This window comes from Actinia tenebrosa, unplaced genomic scaffold (genome assembly GCF_029948245.1).
Source record: "Actinia tenebrosa isolate PJP-AT-01 unplaced genomic scaffold, QUT_ActTen_1.0 PGA_scaffold14__42_contigs__length_11649687, whole genome shotgun sequence".
Lineage (NCBI taxonomy): Eukaryota > Metazoa > Cnidaria > Anthozoa > Actiniaria > Actiniidae > Actinia > Actinia tenebrosa.
The window spans coordinates 9,479,294-9,502,985 of NW_028292574.1; the positions used below are offsets into that span (position 1 = coordinate 9,479,294).

The 23,692-nt window shown below is 40.6% G+C and overlaps 2 protein-coding genes across 2 annotated transcripts; one reads left to right on the forward strand and one right to left on the reverse strand.

Annotated features, from left to right (window-relative positions):
- Positions 1 to 3,428: 3,428 nt before the first annotated feature.
- Positions 3,429 to 23,434, reverse strand: LOC148911465 (ubiquitin carboxyl-terminal hydrolase 5-like). Its single transcript, XM_089029384.1, has 15 exons — positions 23,271 to 23,434; positions 22,316 to 22,441; positions 21,943 to 22,003; positions 21,465 to 21,499; positions 20,958 to 21,050; positions 20,383 to 20,477; positions 20,059 to 20,109; positions 19,606 to 19,697; positions 18,810 to 18,902; positions 12,745 to 12,839; positions 5,599 to 5,667; positions 5,421 to 5,488; positions 4,478 to 4,534; positions 4,020 to 4,091; positions 3,429 to 3,498 (listed from the first exon to the last, which is right to left on the reverse strand). Exons 1-15 carry the CDS (start codon positions 23,358 to 23,360, stop codon positions 3,429 to 3,431), a joined length of 1,167 nt encoding a protein of 388 aa, XP_088885510.1. The 5' UTR covers positions 23,361 to 23,434.
- Positions 14,683 to 17,572, forward strand: LOC148911466 (uncharacterized). The gene is made up of 2 exons (XM_089029666.1): positions 14,683 to 14,817; positions 16,330 to 17,572. Exon 2 carries the CDS (start codon positions 16,540 to 16,542, stop codon positions 17,521 to 17,523), a length of 984 nt encoding a protein of 327 aa, XP_088885792.1. The 5' UTR covers positions 14,683 to 14,817; positions 16,330 to 16,539; the 3' UTR covers positions 17,524 to 17,572.
- Positions 23,435 to 23,692: the final 258 nt, after the last annotated feature.

The window sequence follows — 23,692 nt, forward strand, 5'->3', positions numbered from 1 at the left end:
ATTTCAGGGTGGCGGGAGGTTCTCGAGACATGAGGACATGACACCTTGGTCTGACAATGACGCTGGCATCCCGTAGAACAACAACACAAAACCAGATTAAACAACAGTAATGATCATGAGTATCAATTATCAACCACCAGTCATGCCCATGGACATATCATCTCTCGCGATCATTTTATCATCTTCATTATCATCCGTTCATCATCAAATAAACTGATGGAGTATCACAACAGCACTGGCGGCCAATCTCATCACATCAGCAGGCAACAGCACAGCAACAGCATCATTAACATACAGCAGCAGCATCAACCTCATAATGCCATCAATACGAGCAGCAAACATCATCTAACATATCAACATCAGATCATCAAATATCAAAATCATCTCATCAACAGTATCATCAGAGAAGCAACATTGATCATCATCATCATCATCACAACATGATATCATAATCGCCTGCATGTCAACAGCATCAACATGCATCATTCATCATCAACAGGATCATCAAAACCTCAGCAACATTATATCATCAGCATAATCAATCATCATCAACATTCATCAGTCATCATCATTCAACATTATTCAAACATCATCATCATCATTCATCTAAACATTATATCATCATCATCAACATTATCATCATCATCATCATCATCATCATCAACACTAACATCATCATTCAAACTTTCAAACTCGCCTAAGATGATTTATCATGATCATTAGTTAGTTTATTGAACAAACTTGTAAATGGAGTGGACAAAATTCGTGAAATTTCAACTCGGAGTCACATGAACATCATCATCATCATCACCAATCATCATCGTGCTTTGGAAATGAACGTATACGTTAAGGTATTTACAATTAAATTTTTTTCATTCTATTGAAAACCAAGTGATGATAGTATTCTAATCCAGACTTACAGCCGTTCTTCTTTTCATATGCCGCTTACGCTTGTTTCGTACGCGTTCTACGTCATAGCATAAAACACCAATAAAAATGTTGTGTTAGTATCTTTATTTCAGGTATGTCTGGTATTGTTGAGTGGGGTTGTTAATGCTGTTGTTGCTGATGTCGTTGTTGCTGCTGTTGTTGGTGTGTGATTGATTGTGAGTGTGTTGATGGTGTTAGTACAGGGTATTGAATGCTGCTGTTTTGTTGCGCTGCGTTGTTGCTGCTGCTGTTGTTGCTGCTGCTGTTGTTGCTGCTGTGTTGTTGGCTGCTGTTGTTGCTGCTGTTGTTGTTGCTGGCTGGTTGCTGTGCGTGTTGCTGCTGTTGTTGTGCTGCTGTGTGCTGCTGTTGTTGTTGTGCTGTTGTTGAAGCTGTTGTTGATGCTGTACTTTTGTTAGTGCAGCTGTTGTTGTGTCGTTGATGTTGTTGGTGGTGTTGCTTGCTGAGTTGTTGCTGAGTTGTTGTTGCGGTTGGTGCTGCTGTTTACTTTGTTAGTGCGTCTGTTGTTTTGTCGTTTCTTACTGCTGCTGTTGTTGTTGCTGCTGTGTTGTTGCTGCTGTTGTTGCTTGCTGTTGTTGTTGTGTTGTTGTTGCTGCTGTTACTATTTGTTAGTGCCTCTGGTTGTGTGTCGTTTCTTCTGCTGCTGGCTTGCTGCTTGCTGTTGTTGTTGTTATGCCGTTGGTTGTTGCTTATGCTGTTTGTCGTTATTGCTGTTACATGTTTTGCCTCGTCAGGTTCAACGACGAACATCAACATCAATCCGTTATCAATTCTAATTTTCTACTAGCCTTTGTTAAACACTGCGTCCAGTGGGTATTGCTAACGACAGCATGTTATCTTCTCTGCTTGTTGTACGAACTTCTTGGACTCCATACATTGATTCGTTCTTCACCTTGAGACGAAATAAAGTTATTTCATGGTGGCGTCGTTACGATCGTACGATGACCGATATTTGAATATATTGAATATCGAATACTTATTTCTTTCAATATTTCAATAAGCTGAGCGAAGATGACGTTTTACCCCCGGCTCTAGACCATAATCCTTTTCACATTCTTTTGTTCTTTAATTTATACTATTGTCCTGTATTCTCTAAGGATCAAAAAACTTAATATGAAAGCAATTTTAAAAAACTATTATGGTCAGAGTCGGGGGGTAAAACGTCAATTCTCGCTTCAGGCATTATTGACAAACACGAAATTAGTGGACAAACCGAACAAGCAAAGTAAGAAAACTGATGGTTGCCTTTGCACATTGGAGCCATGAACAGGAGGTACAACGATAGAATCTTTCGCCCCTGTGAAATTGAAAGGGGATTCTTTCTCATGTAAATCAGATTAGAACAGATTAAATTTGTTCCTGGCTCCTGCATGGCCTGCCATTCACGGTGATGGTCAAAGCATCGGTCTATGGCAGTAAAAAAATATCATCCACTACACTGCTCTTAACATGAATATTTGGAGTTGGGAGGCAGTCCATACTACTTTTATATAAATGAATCACTGGATTTACCAGCCCTTGTTGGCTCTCTGAAAGACAACAGAAGATGTTCGAAATTAATATAATTAGTAACAGACCTCTTTTATAGTATTGGGATTCCGGTGGTGTTCGAGGCAAACAGGGTCCCAGTCTTCAAGAGTAGGTAATTTATTTTAATAGTAGATAATTACTATTGTATTGTAGTCATAAGTTTACCTCTGCTCGGTCAATATTCTCGATCAGATATGCAAAGACTTTGTGCATTTGCTGCCGATTGGTGGAAAATTATGGATTGCCCTCGACCATCAGGAGCCTTGAACATGTGAGGGGATATTCCATCGTGCGCCTAGAAAAGGAAAGGAAAAAAGTTGTAATGATTTTCATTCATGTTTCAAGTAAAGAGCTTAAACTGGAAAACTATGGGGGAAAAACCACTCCGCCAAGTATCTGGTAGATTTTAATGGGGTTGGGTTTGGACATAGACATGTAATGTTCAGAGAACTTAAGATAAATAATAGATAAAATTTATTTTAACTTTTTTTTTTTGAGGAGGAAAAATGGGGAGAACTCTGTGAATATTACCCTCAAACTAAAGGAGACCCAACGAACTCTATTCTAACTGGCATCCAAGATAATAGGCCCTTTGCAGTGACGGTCACGTGTCTGTACTGGTGAGCAAAATTTTTTATTTTCTTTTAAATTGGTGATTCTTTTTAGCTACTTGTTAAGAACTAAATGAAACGATGTGTAACCAGTGTGTTATGAAATGCAGTTTTATTACGATCTCTCGAAACAGGTTGTAGAAAGTTTGTTTGCTCACCAGTATATTTCACCCATGGCAATCAAAATGTTCATTCATTTGCTCTCAGTGAATTAATCCGCACGTGATTGCTTAGCTGCAAAGGGCCTATTAATAAATGAGGTTATTATCATTTCTTTATTTTCAAGATAAATTCCAACGTAAATATCCACTAACCACTGTTTGCTCTCCCTGTGAATCATCAGTTTTCTTGGGTTCTTTTGGTGGTTGTGAGTATCGTCCAGACAGAATACCATCTGCCTAGCTTCACCCTTATGAACAGAAAAAATGACAACGTGAATCATTTAAAGATCGTAAGAAGTCGAGTAGTTGTCAAGTAAAGACCTCAGTCTCCAGCTTGGGCGTCAGTGTTTTCTCCTTTTTACACCACTTGTCATGGCTCAAAAGGCATGCCTATTGGTTGAGGGTGGGTTATGGAGGGAGGGAGGAGGGATAGAATGATGGGTGGATGGAGAGGCAGATGGATGGATGGATGGATGGATGGATGGATGAATGGATGGATGGGTAGATTGATAGATTGATGGATGTATGGAAGGATGGATGGATGGATGGATGGATGTGGATGGATGGATGGATGGATGGATGGATGGATGGATGATGGATGGATGATGGATGGATTGGATGGATGGATGGATGGATGGATGGATGGATGGATGGATGGATGGATGGAGGAAAGAAGGAAGGGAAAGGTAGAAGGATGGGACAGATGGATAGACAGATGGTTAGATGGCTGGAAGCATGGATTAGCCCATTCTTTTCAAAAAAAACTTACATTTGTGTGTTAAAATCTCCAGATGGATCACTTGGTGAGTTAGCAAAAGTCTCTTCCTTTGTGGCTCCATATCTAAGCAAATAAAATAACATATTATAAAGATATGAATGGATAGGCAAACCATTCATGATTATAGTAAAATCTTTTTACAGCCTGATTCATGTTTCTGCAACAACCTAACCGACTCCAGACGTTTGGAGCTGCTTGGCTTTTTGGCTACCACCAATGAATTTATCACAAGCCGACTGCATTGTAATCCAGCAACTTGACAGCCATTTTCCCATGGGTTTACAAATATTTATCGCTTGTGATTGGAATGCTCTTGCCCATGGTAAATTTAATTGGCTGTAGGCAAAATGTCAAATGTGTCCAAACATATGGAGTCAGTTAGGTTGCAGAAACATGAATATGCTGTAATAAAACACAAAAAAACATGAAAACTGGCTGTAATAACTAACCTTTGCTGGAATTCTGTGATAGAGAATAACACTTGCATGACTGAATTCATGTAACACCTGCAAAAAATTATTAAAAGTTGTATAATCTCCAGAGACAAACTTGTCCTATTTCTTGACAAATTTATGACTTTTCCAACTTATCACACTAACATTTTTATTTCAAAAATATAAAACTAGAAAAAACAAAATTATAGTTCATGCTCTAACTTCTCAAAGAAGTTATAACAGTTTTTTTTTAATCGTCTTTTAAATGTCTTTTAAAAAATTCCTTGGTGGGAGGTATGGATAATTTCTGTCAGAACTACACAATCTGGGAAACCCTAGGAAGCAGAGTCAGAAATGTGGCTTGTTAGTAGCTAGTTACCTAATTTGAAATTTGGCTAAGAGCTTTTGCTTCCTAAATTTACAGTTTTTATCTTACTCAATACATGCTCATTTTAAAGCATGTACAGTATTGCTTTACAGTTGCACTGTTACAGTTGTCATTTCTTCTTCAACTCTCATGTATTCTAACCAAACAAGCTTTTGAAATTGGGTTTTCCAGAGTTTCTGGCATTCATCAAGCATGCAAAAATGTCAGGACAGTGCAGTACTGCATAATTATATATACACCTAATTGAAAAAACTTAGTCGGGTTCAAGAAGGTCATATCATCGAAGCTAAGACCAAAAAGGATTTTGGGTACTCCAAAATATGTATTATATTTGCATATAGACATGTAAAAATGCACAGTAGAGCAAAGTCAGTCGACCTAGAGTAACAGCATGACAAAGCCATGATGCATGAAATGTGCACAGGAAGGGAAAACTGCAATACACATGAAATTAGCATAAATTCTTTGTCTTCCCATGCTCCCCTTCGGTCTTAGCTTTGATGATATACCTTTTTTTGAACCCGACAACGTTTTTTCAATTAGGTGTATATATACTTTGATGTTCTTTACGTGTTTCCAAGGTTCTTTAGGCCAGTGTATCCAGGGCCATATAGAGGAATAAGCTTCTTTCCTGATTCCTGTAGGTCAGCAAAATGTTTAAGATGTGACAAAAAAAAAACAGGAGAAACCAATTTTATATCTAAAGAACAGCTCTTCGTCCATTTGTTCTTTCATTCATTTTCTTTACCTGAATGACGTCCCATTCTCTTATCCGCATGTTGATATCAATTTCCAGTTCAGCCATTGTCTTATCTGTCTGTTTATAACAAAAATATTGAAACATTTTAAGAAAAAGTCATTATGCTGAGTCAGTACTTAATTCTATAATACTATAGCATCAACCAATATCTAGAACAATTACTACTCCCAACTAGATGGGATGTCACAGGGTCCGAAATTAACTTTTGAGCTAAGTAGTCCTTTGGACAACCATGTTCTAATTCTTAGGCATCCAGAGCAAAACTTAACAGTCCCACTTGGACGCCATTTTGTAGAGCCTGAATGACCATGGTCAGCTGTTAGCTATAGTGCAGAAGATGCAATCAAATTTGTCAGCGGTATTCAATGGCTTCTGACGAATGCGTTATCTCGAAATTTTGAAAGTTTATCAGTTGAAAATGAACTTTCTAGGTTTTAAGTAGAAGAAATATAATTTAGAATTATATTCGGACTTTAGGGACTCTTTTATTATTTTTATAAAAGAAAACACCTTGGCAAAAACGTAGGTCGTCAGAAGGACAACCACATTCCAAAATCTAGTCGTGATTTGCAAACTTTAGTCGTCCCTGATGACTGGACGACTGGTAATTTCGGACCCTGTGTCACTCCATAACAGATACCATTACACCCTCTTTATTATTAGGTAATGCTAGCTCTCTATAGGTATGTCAAAATTATTGAAAGTTGCCAGCACAACAGCTATCACTTGCTAACGGAGGGCATAAGTTACATGTAGGTTATTGCATCACCCCCTTTAAATAAAATTTATTGTATCTTATCGCCATAAGCCTCCTCCACAGGCTTCTCTTGAATCTCTCTATCTCTCCTGTAACCGGCGGCAAGGCGCTCCGCTATGAATCAGATTGCAAGTGGTTTTGACAAAAGAATTTATTGAAAAATTCACACAACTTTACAATACATGGAAAAAAACGGGAACGAGATTACAGGATATCTCTTTACATCGTAGAGAATTCCTTGTCTTGATATGTGCAACGTCTTCAAGAACTTTTACTACACTGATTTAAGCTTAGTTTGGGCCTATTTTTATGGAAAAACCTGCATTCTTAAGACCTTACACATCCTATACAATGTTGCACGCCCTAGGCGCAAACAGGATGTCCCAAACACGAACTTACGTAAACAAGCGCCAAACCTAGGCATGACTCACTGTAATGTAATTACGTACGGAAATTATTTCTTGCTTACGCATTTTCCACGCAAACAGTTAACTAAAGAATTACATTCCTATGTGTACACGAGGCATTCCTAATTAAAAATATAGATTTATGACTAAATAATTACTGTCCAAAATAGTGTCTTTTGACTCTGTCACACTTGCCCCTCCTTTTTGTTTGCTTCGTCCTCGAGCAAATTCAGGAACAATGATACGCAGGTGGACTCGTCAGTGCTGAAGTGCGGATCTTGGAAGATTATAGAGGTTGCTGTGTTGGCCTGCCGTTGTCCTTGTGGAACGTCGGAGTACAGGTGCAGCCAGTTCTTCCTCAGACGCATCATCACTATCATCATCATCAGGTTCAGCTGGTTCTGTCATTGGTTGAAAGGCGATTGTCATTCCTCCAATGTCATCTTCTTCATCTGATGATTCTGGCGATGCAGTACATGTTTGTCTAGACCTGTCAGCTTGCCTGTGTCGTCCTCGTATCTCCAGCATTGGTCTTGGACACACTTGCATTTCTCCTTGACTAACAACTTTATCTCCTCCATGTCCATCAGCTCTTTCAACGACATATGTATTGTTGTCTCTTCGTTCGACGATTTTGTACACTTGGTTGTCCCATTTATCTTGAATCTTGTTTCTTCCTCTGACTTTACGGTTGCGAAGGAGTACTCGCTCTCCAACTTGTAGTGGTTCAGCCAGTGCTCTGCCCTTCTGGTCATGGATCTTCTTTCTGACGGTAGCAGCTTCCTTCAAGTTTGTGTCACAGTGGTATAAGCTTCTCGTAGACGAGTCTGGTGCTTGGTAATCCATTGCTGGTTGTCTACTGTCACTTGTCTGTCATCATCAGGAAGTAGAATGTCCAGAGGTAGCTTTGCATCTCTACCAAACATCAGGTAGAAGGGTGAGTATCTAGTTGTTGCATGTGGCGTAGCATTATAGGCATAACATAACTCTTTCAGGTGTTCAGGCCACCTTCTTTTCTTTTCTGCTGGTAGAGTTCTTAGAAGCTCATGTAGTGTACGGTTGAATCTTTCGCACTGCCCATTTCCTTGAGGATGATAGGGGGTTGTCCTTGACTTCTTAATTCCATACACTGCACACAACTCCTTGACTAGTTCTGCCTCAAATGACTTGCCTTGGTCAGAGTGTATTCTTTGGGGGATTCCATACACAAGGAACCATTCTTTAATCAGGGTCTTGACTACGGTTGTAGCTTTCTGATCACGGGTAGGTACAGCAATTGTAAACTTTGTGAATACATCTGTTAACACGAGGACATTTTCTCTTCCATCTGTTGCAGGCTCAAGCAAGGTAAAATCCATCGCTAGCACTTCCAATGGCCTAGTAGCTAGTAGGCTGCCCATCGGCGTCTTGACTGGAAGGTAGGATCCTTTGGCAATGACACATCTTTCACAATTTGAGATCCATTGCTTCACATCTCCTTGCATACCGGGCCACCAACATCTTTTCCTCAAGAGCTGTTCTGTCCTGTCTTGTCCTTGATGTCCACATTGATCGTGCGCACCCTTCAGTACTTGTGATTTCATTGATGTGGGGAGTAGCAGTAACCGAAGCTCACTTCCCTGTCCGACTCCTGTACGGCGGTAGAGAACTCCATGGCTTTCCTCAATCCTGTTCCAGTGACTAAGCAACTTCCTTGTATCCCTTGTCTCTTGTTGGCTTTGCCTTTTACTTGGCCGACGTCCAAGGTTTCGGTAGTGGAGGAGACGACTGATACATGGGTCCTCCTGCTGTAGTCGTTGGATCTCTGTGAGAGGTGTGGTTGGGAATGAGGTTGCTTGCTCCTCCAGCGCACTTGTCTCTGTGTTGCTTATGAACGCTGCTGATACCATCAAATGTTGACGTACCTCTTCTGGTAGGTCTGTAGTATTGGTAGAGTAGGCTAGGGTGCTTCTTACTTCAACTGTGGTTGGTTCTTCATCTCGGTTGATGCGACTTAGAGCATCTGCATTCTGATTGTGACGTCCAGGGCGATACTTGATGGTGAAGTTGAAGTTTGCTAACTCTGCAGCCCACCTCTGCTCCACAGCTTTCAGCTTACTCTTTGACTGTAGGTATGTCAGCGGGTTGTTGTCTGTGTAGACGACAAACTTCGATCCCAGCAGGTACTCCCTGAACTTCTCACATACAGCCCACTTCAAGGCTAGTAGTTCCAGCTTCCTCGATGAGTAGTTCTCCATGTTTCGCTCTCCACCTCTCAGGCCTCGGCTGGCATAAGCGATCACTTTGACTCTTCCGTCCTGTTCTTGGGACAGCACGGCTCCCAATCCTTCGTTGGACGCATCCGTCTCTAGGATGAAGGGCTTGGTGTAGTCCGGGTAGGCCAGCACTGGTGCTGAGGTTAGTAGATTCTTTAACTTGTTGAAGCTCTTTTGGCACTCTTCTGTCCACAGTACGCCAATCTGCTTCCGGGTGGTCTTGTTACTTCCTCCGCTCCCGAGCTCAGCAACTAACTTGTGCAGTGGGCCTGCCATTTGAGCGAACTTGGGGACAAATCTTCTGTAGTATGATGCGAAACCAAGGAATGATCGCAGATCGCGCACTGTCTGGGGGACTGGCCACTCATTAACTGTCTTTGTCTTTTCAGGGTCTGTCTCGACACCGTCAGCAGAGACCACGTGCCCCAGGTAGGACACCCGATCTCTGAAGAGTTGACACTTGGCTGGTTCAACCTTTAATCCATGATGCTTCAGCTTACTGAATACCGTTTCCAACCGCTCAAGATGTTCTTCAATGGTGGATGAGAAGACTATGATGTCGTCCAGGTAGACCATCAGGGTGCGAAGTATGTCCTCTCGGAAGACTCCTTGCATCAACCTTTGGAAGGTCGCTGGGGCATTCTGTAGTCCAAACGGCATCCGAGTGTACTGAAACAAACCCATGGGCGTTGTGAACGCAGTCTTGTGCTGATCATCAGGATGGACTTCAACTTGATTGTAGGCTGATGCCAGATCTATGGTGGAAAAGTACTTTGCGCCACGCAGTGCCTCCAGTGATTCCTCTATCCTTGGTAGGGGGTACTGATCACGCTTGGTTTTCTGGTTCAGCTTCCGGTAGTCGACGCACATCCTCAAGGCTCCAGACTTCTTTCGTACAAGCACTATTGGGGAGGCATAGTTACTCTCACTTGGACATATCACTCCTTTTTCTAGCAAGTCTTGTAGATGCTGTTGCACCTCCTGGTATTGGTTTGGAGGAATCCTTCTGTAACGCTCTGTGACAGGCACATCATCGTCTGTGTAGATGCGATGATATGTTGTCTTTGTACAGCCAAGGTCCTCCTTACATGAAGCGAACACCTCTTCATTTCTTTCGAACATCTGGAGAGCTTTCTCCCTCTGAAGTTCCGTTCCGGGGAAATGTTCCAGGGTAATCCCGTGAGGGGGTGTCTGTATCCTTTGCCAACGTACTTTGCCCACAGCTTCCCGTTGGGGTGGCATCTGAGGGTCAGCACTAAGGTTACAGCACACTGTCACCATGTTATTCTCGTGTAGGAACTCCAACTGCTCTCCTCTCTTGACCATCTCTCCCTCTCGCACAATTCCAATCCGCGTCCTCGGCTTTAGCCATATGTCCTTTGCCGTCTGGTTGGCAACTCTGACATAGTAACACGTCTTGGTAGTATCCACGAGAGTACTGGCCACGGTGAGGTTTCCTTCTACTGGTACACCAAGGGGTTCGATCACAGCATCAGTGCCCCATGATGGGCCTGTGACCAAGACATCAGATTCCGTGAAAGCAGGGACCCAGACTTTGTCTGAGCCGGCTACTTTCACGAACCCAGTTTTACGTTTACTCTTCTTCTCTTCATCTTGCAGGATCTGTTGGTATTGGGGCACCTGCCCAAGAACGTTGGTTCCCAGTAGGCCAGGTACCCTCCTCTGCATGACTGTAGTGGCTGCTGTGTCCTTCGTGATGAAGATGCCGCACCCAGGGACCACCACTCCTCCGATCTCTACTGTAGCGACGATATATCCAATGTAAGGGATGTCCAAACCGTTAGCTCCTCGCAGCTGCAGTAATCTTGTTTCAGGGTGTAGGTCTCCTAGGGTTGGCTGTAGCTTTTCCCTGTAGAACGACTCGGTGATGAGGGTAACCATGGAGCCCGTATCCACTAAGCTTTTCACAGGTACTCCGCCAATCCTCGCCACCACTGTGGGACTTGTCCCGACAAACTTTTCGTTCTGAAAAAGAGAATTAGAGCCACTACAGTTCCTCTCCACGGCGTGGCTCACTGCCGTGGAGAGCTGGAGTTTGACTCCTTCTGTGGTGCTGCTGGTGCCTTGTCTTTCAGGGGCTTTGGGCAGTTCGGCCGAAGATGTCCAAGCTCGTGGCAGTTGTAACATCTCCTCGGACCACGTGGGGGACTTCGTGGTGGTGATGGGCTTGCTAACTTCATGGTAAGTTGGGTTAGCAGCTTCTGCTGCTCATCCAGCAATTTTTGTTGCTGCATGAGCCTCTCCACCAGGGCCTTCTGTCCTGCGGTAAGCTCTTGGATGGCATTTACTTGGTTGCTCTCCACCAACACCTCCTTGGCCGCTGCATGGCGATGTGCTCCTCTATCTGTGTCTTCCGAGCTACGATAGGCCTCTTGCCTCACCTCGTTGAAGGTCTTCTCGGGATGTTCTCTGATATAGCGCTTGAGATCCCTGCGCAACAGGTTGTCACGCAAGTTCTCAACGAATGTGTCTCTGAGGTTCTGGTCCTTGTTTTCCAGGGCTCCTACGGGTACTCTGGTTATGTGCTCCGCCATTGACATCAGGGCATGGGCAAAGTCCTGGATGGGCTCTCTGTCACCTTGTTTTCTGGCGAAAAACCTCTGGAGAAGCTGGGTCTTGGTGAGCTTCTCCCCGAAGACGTCTCTTAGAATCCTGAAGAAGCCATCCGGGTCTGTCCAGTCATCCACAGGCCTTAGTCGAACTTCATCTCGAGCCGCACCTTCTAAGCTATGGTACAGGAAATCCACCGCCTCTTGATCAGTTAACTTCTGGGCAGCCACAGACCTCTGTGCATCCGCTATCCAGTCTTCAAGCACCTTGTCGTCTCTGCCACCAGCATACTTTCTCAGCTTCTTCTCCCTTGGCACTGTCACATGTACCACTGGTGCAGGAACAGGTTGGGCAGGGGGTCCTCCTTCAGCCTGCATGCCATCCAGCTGTGCCTTGAGTGCAGCCAATTGCTCTGTGAGTGCAGCCACAGCTTCTTCCGCCATGATTTCAATCTCGTTCCCGTTGGTAAATAATCAGTAACTACTAATGTCAACTTTCTTGCAATCCCACTTCTGACACCAAAAATGTAACCGGCGGCAAGGCGCTCCGCTATGAATCAGATTGCAAGTGGTTTTGACAAAAGAATTTATTGAAAAATTCACACAACTTTACAATACATGGAAAAAAACGGGAACGAGATTACAGGATATCTCTTTACATCGTAGAGAATTCCTTGTCTTGATATGTGCAACGTCTTCAAGAACTTTTACTACACTGATTTAAGCTTAGTTTGGGCCTATTTTTATGGAAAAACCTGCATTCTTAAGACCTTACACATCCTATACAATGTTGCACGCCCTAGGCGCAAACAGGATGTCCCAAACACGAACTTACGTAAACAAGCGCCAAACCTAGGCATGACTCACTGTAATGTAATTACGTACGGAAATTATTTCTTGCTTACGCATTTTCCACGCAAACAGTTAACTAAAGAATTACATTCCTATGTGTACACGAGGCATTCCTAATTAAAAATATAGATTTATGACTAAATAATTACTGTCCAAAATAGTGTCTTTTGACTCTGTCACATTCTATATGGGAACTCTCTATGTGGATTCTATGCCAAAGGAAGGCTGCACTGTAGCACGCCCCGTCAAAGAAAGCCCAAGGAGTTGCCTTTGAAGGAGGCTAATCGTGTTACCTTTTGCATCTGTGTGATGTTGATGCCAAAATGAGCCAGGTGTTTGGCCAAGTTTGGATCTTCTACCATTTCATCTTCATCGTAGGAGAATACATCTGTAACATTATGAAACCATGATAATGATTAGAATGAGAAAGTTAGAGTACAGGCATCATTAACTCTACCCCTTCCCCACTATTATAAATTTTATTATCGGCATTGCATTAGCTGTCATCACCACTACCACCACCATCATCTTTATTTATCTTCATTATCATCACCATCATTATCAGCACCAATGATTTTGACTACCATCACTTTCATCATCATCATAACCTTCACCATCATCATCTACGTCATCATCATCATCATCATCACCAATTATTTTGATGACTATCACTTTCATCATCATAACCTTCACCATCACCACCATCATCATCATCACCAATGATTTTGACTACCATCACTTTCATCATCATCATCATAACCTTCACCATCATCATCTACGTCATCATCATCATCATCATCACCAATTATTTTGATGACTATCACTTTCATCATCATAACCTTCACCATCACCACCACCACCATCATCATCATCACCAATGATTCTACCTCCTCATTTGCATATTCGAGATCCCGTGAGATAGCGCATGCGTAGTGAAGTTCATCTTGCGTTTGCGTTCAGTGAAGAAAAGTCCACGTTTTGTTTCGGAAAAGATTTTAAGAAGAACCACGATTTTCTTAGAGAAATAGGTGTCTACCGACTTCCATCGTCCCGAGGGAACTCTCAGTTCGTGTTTTGGCAAGAACTTCTGAAGAATGGAGCAAGGCCATGAGGCCAATAAGCGTCAAGGCGAAAGTCTTGCAAAAAGATCAGAAACCACCAGTGGTTTAACCACCATGAAAGAATCCCGAAAGGGAAAGAATACTGTCGAAAAAACTTCCCGAAAGGGAAAAGGGCTCGAAAAAAGTCATAAGACGGGAGAAAATCCCACGAGTCCCAAAGACAAACAGCCAGAAGATGGCCACTCGAAAAGTTTGGCGCCAAAATCAAGCAAAGACCAAACCGAAAATACCTTGCTGGCCGAAGATGTAGATGACATCAAACAACAACTAGCAAACATTACTGGATCTTTAGCTAGCCTTACACCAGTAATTACTGAGATAAAAACAGCCTACGATAATTATAACCAGGCTGTTGATGAGTTGTCAGAAAGTGACAGTGAATCGCCCGCCAACGAAAACAATGGCGGGGAGGAGGAAGGTGAACCTCCCAGGGAAAAAACCCAAGAAAGAACTGAATGTGGTTCTCGCCGGCATGGCGAAAGTGGTAAATAAACCACTACACAATGGAGAAGATCTCGACTCGGATTTGGCCGAATTATTGACAGAACTTCTAAGCAAAGGCGCCAGCAAAGACTCGCGCGAAGAGCTGGTGGAGAAATTACCCACGCCAGGAAACTGTCAGCGACTAGAGGTCGTTCGAGTAAACCCTGAGATCTTCAATAGTGTGAGAAAGGAAGTAAAAACAGAGGATGTTATGCTACAAAAAGCACAGAAACCTCTTCTTAAAGGAATAACGGCAGTAGCTAAAGTGCTAAGTGACTTTATGAAAGCTGAAAAAGATAAGAACATTCCAGCCGAAATGGCGGACATGACAACAAACACAATGCAGACTCTTTCAGACAGTCTGTCACTGTTAAGCGATGCTTCGCATGAAATTGACTTGCGAAGAAGAGCTTTGTTCAAATCAGATATGAAATCTGAATATCGTTTGCTGTGTAGCGATCAAAACCCTGTTAAAGATCTGCTATTTGGAACTGAGCTAGGCAAATCAGTAAAGGATTTGACGGAGGCCAGCAAGGTCACATCTAAAATTACCTCGAAACACAATAACTACAAGAGACAGAACTCAAATGGCAGCCAATATGCGAGGTCAGATCAGAGAAGGTTTCCTTTTTTAAGCCGGGGCAGAGGCTCTACTGGAAGGCAAAGAAGCGGATACACAGGGTACCGAAATCAGAAAAACCAATCCCAGTATCAGCCTCGCAAGTGAATTCAAGTTTACATATCTCTATTCCTCTTGTTAAGGTAAGCAACCTTGAGGAAAATGATCATATTGCATTTAAAACAGAGAAATCTGTTCTGCAAAGTGAGAATACACTGACCAAAAACCAAGTTTTGCCAGCTGGCCGTCTTAAATTTCATGAAAATGAATGGAAAAAGCTAACTTCTGACAAAACAATCCTAAATATTGTAACAGGGTACGAAGTTGATTTCATTTCACCACCAGTACAAACAACTCCTTTGAGACAACCAAAACTTCAATCAGTTGAAGAGAAAGCTCTTCATACACTAGTAGATGAGCTATTAGACAAACAAGTCATAGAAAAATGTGAACACGAAAGAGAAGAGTTTATTTCACCAGTGTTTTTACGAACAAAAAAGAATGGAAAATTCAGATTGATATTAAATCTCAAAAAACTGAATAAAAATATTTTACCAGTTCATTTTAAAATGGACACAATACAGTCCTGTATAAATGTAATGGAACAGAATTGTTTCATGGCATCTCTGGACTTAACTGATGCTTATTATTCAGTTTCTATCCACCAAAAATCCCAGAAATACCTAAAATTTCAGGTGGGAAACCAATTATACAAATATATCACACTACCAAATGGGGTTCATATTAAACTCTATTGACATGACCAGTCAGTCTCACACAGGAAAAAAAAAAAAAAAAATTAAAAATATTAGAGTCCTTGGTAAAACCATTTTGGATAATAAAACATGTACAATAAGAGAAGCAGCTAAACTTATTGGAACTTTAGTTTCTTGTTCTGTTGGAGTGGAATTTGGACCACTTTTCTACAAACAACTTGAAATTGAAAAAATTGAGGAACTCAAAAATAGCAGAGGTGATTTTGAGGCCTTAATACAATTCTCTAACTCAGCTAGAGAAGACATTAAATGGTGGTTAGGAAACCATTACAAATTTACTAAGAAAATTTCCCACAACAACCCAGACTTCACCCTTACCACTGATGCCTCCCTGGAAGGGTGGGGTGCACACCGCCAAGGAAAGGACTGTGCAGGAGGTAGATGGCTTGCACATGAACAAACCAAACATATAAATTGTCTTGAACTTGAAGCTGCTAAATTAGGACTACAGTCTCTGTGTAGCAATGAGAAAAATGTACACATACATTTACAACTAGATAATGTCACAGCAGTAACATTTATTAATAATATGGGTGGAACTCACTCTTTGGCTTGCAACAAAGTAGCTCGTGAAATCTGGTTGTGGTGTATTTCAAAAAATATATGGCTCAGTGCGACACACATTCCCGGAATACAAAATGAAATAGCTGATCGGTTGAGCAGAAAATTTACAGATAGAACAGAATGGCAACTTCATCCCACTGTTTTCAAACAGCTAATAGAACTCTGGGGGAGGCCAGAAATAGACTTATTTGCCTCCCGAAACAATTATCAATTCAAGCCTTTTGTATCATGGCGTGCTGATCCTGAAGCCATGGCAATAGATGCATTTTGTTTAAGTTGGAAAAATAAGTATGTTTATTTATTTCCACCATTCAGCATGTTGACCAAAGTTCTTCAAAAGCTCCAGGAAGACCGAGCTCAAGCCTTGCTGATAGCACCATTGTGGCGGACCCAAGTCTGGTTTCCAAAGATGTTACACATGTTAATCCAGCGACCAGTGTTGCTTCCAAGAGACAAATTTGTGCTACAATTACCACGCAACAGAAAACTGATTCACCCATTGTGGCCAAAATTGAAACTGATGGCATGCCTTTTATCAGGGGACGACTCCAACAACAGAACATTTCAGAAAGAGCTTGTGAAATTATCCTCTCATCATGGCGAACAGGAACAACAAAACAGTACAGAGTTTATTTGGATAAATGGAGGAGATACACAGCAGAAAGAAATCAAGATCCCATTTATCCAACTGTAGCTAATATAATTGAGTTCTTAACACACCTATATGACTCTGGAAGCAGTTACTCAGCAATTAACACTGCCAAATCAGCATTGTCGGCAACTGTTGAGCTTGCCGATAGTACTTCGAGTGTTGGAGAACATCCTCTAATTAGAAGATTTGTCAAAGGAACTTTTCAGACCAGACCACCTCGTCCAAGATATCACTCAACTTGGGATGTCTGCAAGGTGCTAGATTTATTAAAAACATGGAGTCCTGCCTCAAAGTTGGATTTAAAGTTACTCACTCTCAAGCTAGTTATGTTATGTATGTTAGTTACTGGTCAAAGATGCCAATCAGTGCACATGATGGACCTTCAACATGTTTCAAAAGGGAAGTCTTCCTACAAGTTTTTTCTAGATGGACTTATAAAACAATCCAAACCTGGAAAGCAACCACCAATACTGGTGCTTCCTGCTTTCCCTGCAGACAGGAGACTTTGTGTAGTGACTTACCTAAAAGCTTACATAGCTAAAACAGAAACTATCCGAAGGCCACAGAACACAAGGCTCTTTCTCAGTTATAACAAGCCTTTTCAGCCTGTTACCAGAAACACTATTTCTAGATGGGTCAAAACAGTAATGGCACAATCAGGCATAGATGTTAAAACATTCCTACCACATAGCACCAGGTCAGCATCAACCTCGGCTGCTTATCGCAGTGGAGTGCCATTAGAAACAATTATGGAAGCTGCAGGATGGTCATCACAATGTACATTTGCTATTTTTTACAAGAAAGACATTAAACCAGACAATTGTTATGGAAGCTCAGTTTTAAGCTGTGCTTTATAAAGATGACAAAAATGTTCAATTAATTTCATATTAAAATGTTTCCATTTGAGGTTATTGTGTGTTTCCCTACTGAAGGGTACATTGACACGGGCCCACGTAGCTTTGAAGTCTCACGGGATCTCGAATATGCAAATGAGGAGGTAGAATTAAAAAATTAAACGAGGCTTACCTGTAAGGTGAAGTTTGATTGGGATTCTACCTCCTCATTCTTGCATAGAGAGATCACGTGCCCACCCCATTGTCTGGTGTATACCCACCCATTTCTTGGGATAACATGGGCCCGCTTTAAAGGATGAACTTCACTACGCATGCGCTATCTCACGTGATCTCTCTATGCAAGAATGAGGAGGTAGAATCCCAATCAAACTTCACCTTACAGGTAAGCCTCGTTTAATTTTTTAATTTTGACTACCATCACTTTCATCATCATCATAACCTTCACCATCATCATCTACGTCATCATCATCATCACCAATTATTTTGATGACTATCACTTTCATCATCATAACCTTCACCATCACCACCACCACCATCATCATCACCAATGATTTTGACTACCATCACTTTCATCATCATCATAAACTTCAACATCATCATCTACGTCATCATCATCATCATCACCAATTATTTTGATGACTATCACTTTCATCATCATAACCTTCACCATCACCACCATCATCACCAATGATTTTGACTACCATCACTTTCATCATCATCATAACCTTCACCATCATCATCTACTTCATCATCATCATCATCACCAATTATTTTGATGACTATCACTTTCATCATCATAACCTTCACCATCACCACCACCACCATCATCATCATCACCAATGATTTTGACTACCATCACTATCATCATCTACGTCATCATCATCATCATCATCACCAATGATTTTGACTACCATCACTTTCATCATCATCTTAACCTTCACCGTCATCATCTACATCATCATCATCACCAATTATTTTGATGACTATCACTTTCATTGTGTCATCATCATAACCTTTACCCCCACCACCACCACCATCATCATCATCACCAATGATTTTGATGACTATCACTTTCATCATCATCATAACCTTTACCACCACCACCACCACCACCACCATCATCATTATCATCACTAATGATTTTCACTACCATCACTTTCATCATCATCATAACCTTTACCCCTACCACCATCATCATCATCCCCAATGATTTTGATGACTATCACTTTCATCATCATCATAACCTTCACCATCATCATCAACACCATCATGGCTACGTAACCACTCACCTGCTCCATCAGGGGTAATGGTACCTAGCTTCACGGCAAGAGGGTACTTTTTTTGTTGATATGCTTCTAGTGCATGGTTGTTGCCTCCACTGCCTGATCATAGACAAAACAATAGTAGTCATGAAAACTGTGTAACATTAGGGGCAGAAACCTATTACATGATTGTATAACCTATCAAAAAACCCATTTTCAACCTTCAAATTTTGTTGATACCCTAAGACAACTGAGCTGATTAAAGTCAGGGCACGGCTACATGAAACTCACAGATTGAATTGAAATTTGGCATTTTTTAATAATATAAAAATGGTATCAAAATGTAATTTAGACATTAGGAAACATCGCAAATATCCCAATCCCCTCTTCCAACCACTACAGTAGTGATCATAGGCACAGCCTGTAACTCACAGAAAGACTTCAAATTTAACTTGTTAGGTTCATTACTGAGGGAGGAAAAATGGAGAAGCTGGTGAAAAGCTCTTTGAATCAAGGGAGCGACCTAACAAACTCTACTCAAATGTGCAATGACAAGTCCAGGAATCAAACCTGAGACCCTGGAGGTGAGAGGTGAGTGCACTACCACTACACCACCCTTGGTTCACTAATTAATGTATGTGATGTTGAGTCCAGGAATTGAACCAGGGACCCTAGAGGTGAGAGGTGAGTGCACTACCACTACACCACCCTTAGTTCATTAATGTATGTGATGTCAAGTCCAGGAATCAAGCCTGAGACCCTAGAGGTGTGAGGCGAGAACACTACCACTACACCACCCTTTCCCTTATATCCTTACACTGACCATCAAAGTATCTGCGTCCACATAGAATCGAGCCATCTGTGAGGTTTAACCACAGATTATCTGTCTTGACACACATAGCACACTTCCATCCACTGAAAATTGACAAACAGGAAGATGAATAAAGCAACAGCAAGGATGGACTGGATGGCATGGGAGAGTGAATGTTTTAATGGATGACGTACTGTACGTGGATGAATAGATAAATGAAAAGATAAATGTATTGGTAGAGCAGTGGCAATGAATAATCCCAAAATGGATGGATGGATGGATGGATGGATGGATGGATGGATGGATGGATGGATGGATGGATGGATGGATGGATGGATGGGTGGGTGGGTGAGTGGGTTGATGGATGGATGGATGGATTGATGGATGGATAGACAAACAGAAAGACAGATGGATAGATGGAGAGATGGAGAGATGGGATGACATGGACAAAACTCTATTCCTCACCTTGGTGGTATTTTCACACCATTATCTAACTGAACCAGTGAGTCTGCATACCTGTATTGAACCCAGAATGAATTTAAATAAACTCAATGACTCCCATCAAAGTAATTGAAAATAGGAAATGTTTGCACGATGGCGTCATTGACCTCTACTACCAGACTCCCTTGCACACTTTCTTTTGTTCAGTTAATTAGCACCAATTGTCTTACTATTCTCATGAGGGATTACAAATTTAAATAAGAAAGAAATTTCGTGAAGCATCTTGGTAGTGGGAGTCAAATGATGACATCGTGCAAACGTCCTATTATAAAGGTCAGAAGTACAAACTTTGAGACTTTTCTTTTCTCTCCATCCCAAGCAGCAACTTCTTCCTTGTACGCAGATGTGTCAGCAGTGATAATGCCAGCAATGGACAATTGCACCTAAAAATATAATCATTCATTTATCTATCCATTATTCATATTTCTCAAATCATTCAATATGTAAATTTAATACATAATTCATTCGTTCCATCAATTCATTCATCTACTGTATTTAACAATAATAATAACAATGATAATAATGACGATGATAATAATAATGTAAATGAACATACAGTAGTATTCAACTTCCTATGGGGATACTACAAGGAGCTTGAGAAAGACATAAGCAAAATCAAATGAATAATACTTAAACAAAATAAATATATTAGGAAAGCTAAATTATTAAATTGATGACATCCATCCATCCATCCCTCCATCCATCCCTCCCTCCCTCTCTCCCTCCCTCCTTCCCTCCCTCCCTTCCTTCCTCCCTCCCTCCCTTCCTTCCTCCCTCCCTCCCTCTCTCCTTCCCCCCTCTCTCCCTCCCCCCTCCCTCCCTCCCTCCCTCCCTCCCTCCTTCCCTAGGCAACATAGACACACCTGTAGTGGTAGATCAGGGTTTGGTAATGCAAAGACTGCGGGTTCTTCTTCATCACCAAATATTGCCACTGAGTTGACTTCTTCAAATTCAACCTAAGAGCCAAATAAAACATAGTAAATTTCAAAAAAAAAAAAAAAAAAAAAAAAGAAGAAGAAGAAAGAAAGAAAAGGGTAGTAAAACAATTCACATTAATATTTAAATTATAACTTGAAAGAGTAATGATCTCCAGCCTTCTTAGTATGATTGCACTGTATGACCTTCACCTACAATGTGAGGGTGTTCATGCAAGCAAATGTAGAGTATGAAAGGTCTATTAATTTCAGTTTAGTTTGTTAAGGTGGATAGGCCATTGCTTCCCTCAATGCCAATTCTCTTGTCAATTTGGTCATTAGTCTCTCCAATTAGTTTGATCATCAGTCTAACCAATCAATAAGGCACTGGTGCATGCTTTACCAGTATGAGAGGTGTTATCATAATCACAATCCTTTATATACAGGGCAACAAACCTTCTTGTCTTCAGCATCAAAGCCTCCTTCCACCCCTGAATATATAACATTAGAAATTATATAGAATAATAAAGACAAATATCATGATTACGAATTTATTTGAAATCATTCTGAAACATTTGCAATTTTTTTCAATGCGTAAGTTAGTTTTAATCAAAGTTCCTTTATGTATAATGTATATATATATTTTTTTCTTAAAAGCAAATTATGTCAAGTATTAGATAGGTCCTATCAGGGGTGGGGGTACCCATTGACTGAATTTCACTGAGATCATAATTTCTGAATGTTTTCATGTCACTTTTCAAACAATTATCCCCCTCACAGGGCCTGTCAGTAATTCATTAGGGCAGTCTGTTGTTCGTCGTTAGTTTGTGGCTCTCATATTGCCCCTAGCAGGGCCTCATTAGAATAATAAATATTATGAATAAGATTAATACAAAACCTGTCAGTAATACTTGTAAATGAATAATGAACTGACCTATAGCAAGCCTTGTAGGCTTCTTTTTTGGGGGTGTATCTCTGGAGATTTCCTCGTTTGCCTGCGTGCATTATAAACAAAGAATAGCTAGTAAAAATTTATTATTTAAGCATGTATTGACAGAACTATCATCTGTAAAGTAAGTTACAGTGAAATGTTTTGGTGAGAAGGTCTGAGTACAAGAATGAACAACATGTCATTCCCTAGAATATCATCTGTTTTTTAAACAGTTGTGCATATGAAAAGACACATGAATATCAAAAAAAGAATCTCATTTGCTCATAAGAATGATATCTGATCTGAAATGGGAAACCCATTTACGCCCAAGGTAAAGAAGTCTTTTATAAAATTGCATAAAACAATAGAACTATACCTGTTTTGGAATTTTCTTTAGATGCAGAAAGGTCTTTCTTCCTGTTTTTGATATATGTAGTTTGATATGTCTTTTACAGAAACCCAGGAATGTGGACATACATACATATAATCCATCGTCTGATTCCTGTATCATGAAATGAAAGAATGTATCAAATGTAATTGACCAATCAGATACTTTGAATTGTATGTATATCAGAACTTTAGATTTGATTGGAAGAGATAACTAGCTAAAAACTAGTGTGAGCTGCATCTGTGTTTCTAATGAAACAGTAATGATCAAAGGGTAAATTATACACCATGAAAAGATTATTTGATTGGTCAACTGTGATTGTCATGCTTCCTGACTACTTTGTCTGATCAAAGCCAATTCCAATCTCATATGACAAACATGTTATATACAATCAACAAACCAGATACACGTACAGGATTAGATGCGTATCATATTTTTCTGATTTGTTGATAATATCAAGCAAGCTGGCTTAATGCTTCTTGGCTTACAAAAATATGGCTTAAAACTAATGTTTAAGTTTCTGAAACTAGAGAACAAACACTCAAACGGTGCAATACGTTGCACTATAAGCACTAAATAGCACTAATTAAACAATAGAGAATTGAATTACAGCACTATTTAATACTACTTAGGTTGCAAGCTCTAAGTGTTTGTACTGTAGGATAAACCCTGCGTAGTAAAGCTGGAAAAAAATATACTCTAAGAGACGTAAGCTTACAATATTCCAAAATTAATTATAAAAATCATTAGCTAATTAATCAGACAATTATTTAAAAATAGGATTTCTTTAGCAAATAACTGTGAAGAGAACTATAATATGACTTTAAATCATAGCGCATCATGTACATGTAACAGCAGAATTCACGAGAAAAAAACAATATTTTTTTAAAAGATATCCAACGTGTGACAGAGAACTGTGTCGTGGTGTTAAACTATGACTTACCGGCGAATCAAAACAGTACATACACTCATCCTTATAAACCTTATCTCCGCCTCCAGGCACACGAATGCTACCTACATCTATGCGGTCCATAATCTCAGAGATCTACAGTTTTATAATTATTTTAAATAATATTAATGTAAACTTTCTTTTTTTTAGTCTCTTATTCTCACTTCAGTTAACAGACTAATGGAAAACCCCGCTGGATGACGTTACGACGGGCTCAAAACGCACGAGGGGACTGGGAATAGAGCGCGGAAAGACGACTACTTCCGGTTCTAAAATTTAATCATTTCTATAAAGATCGCTCTCTATATTTTCTTAAAATAGGTTTCATTACTTACGATTCTTATTTTCCTTTGTTGTAGGATAAGTTTTAGGTCGATTTTTGACTTTTAAAAGAGCATTTAGAACCGGAAGTGCAT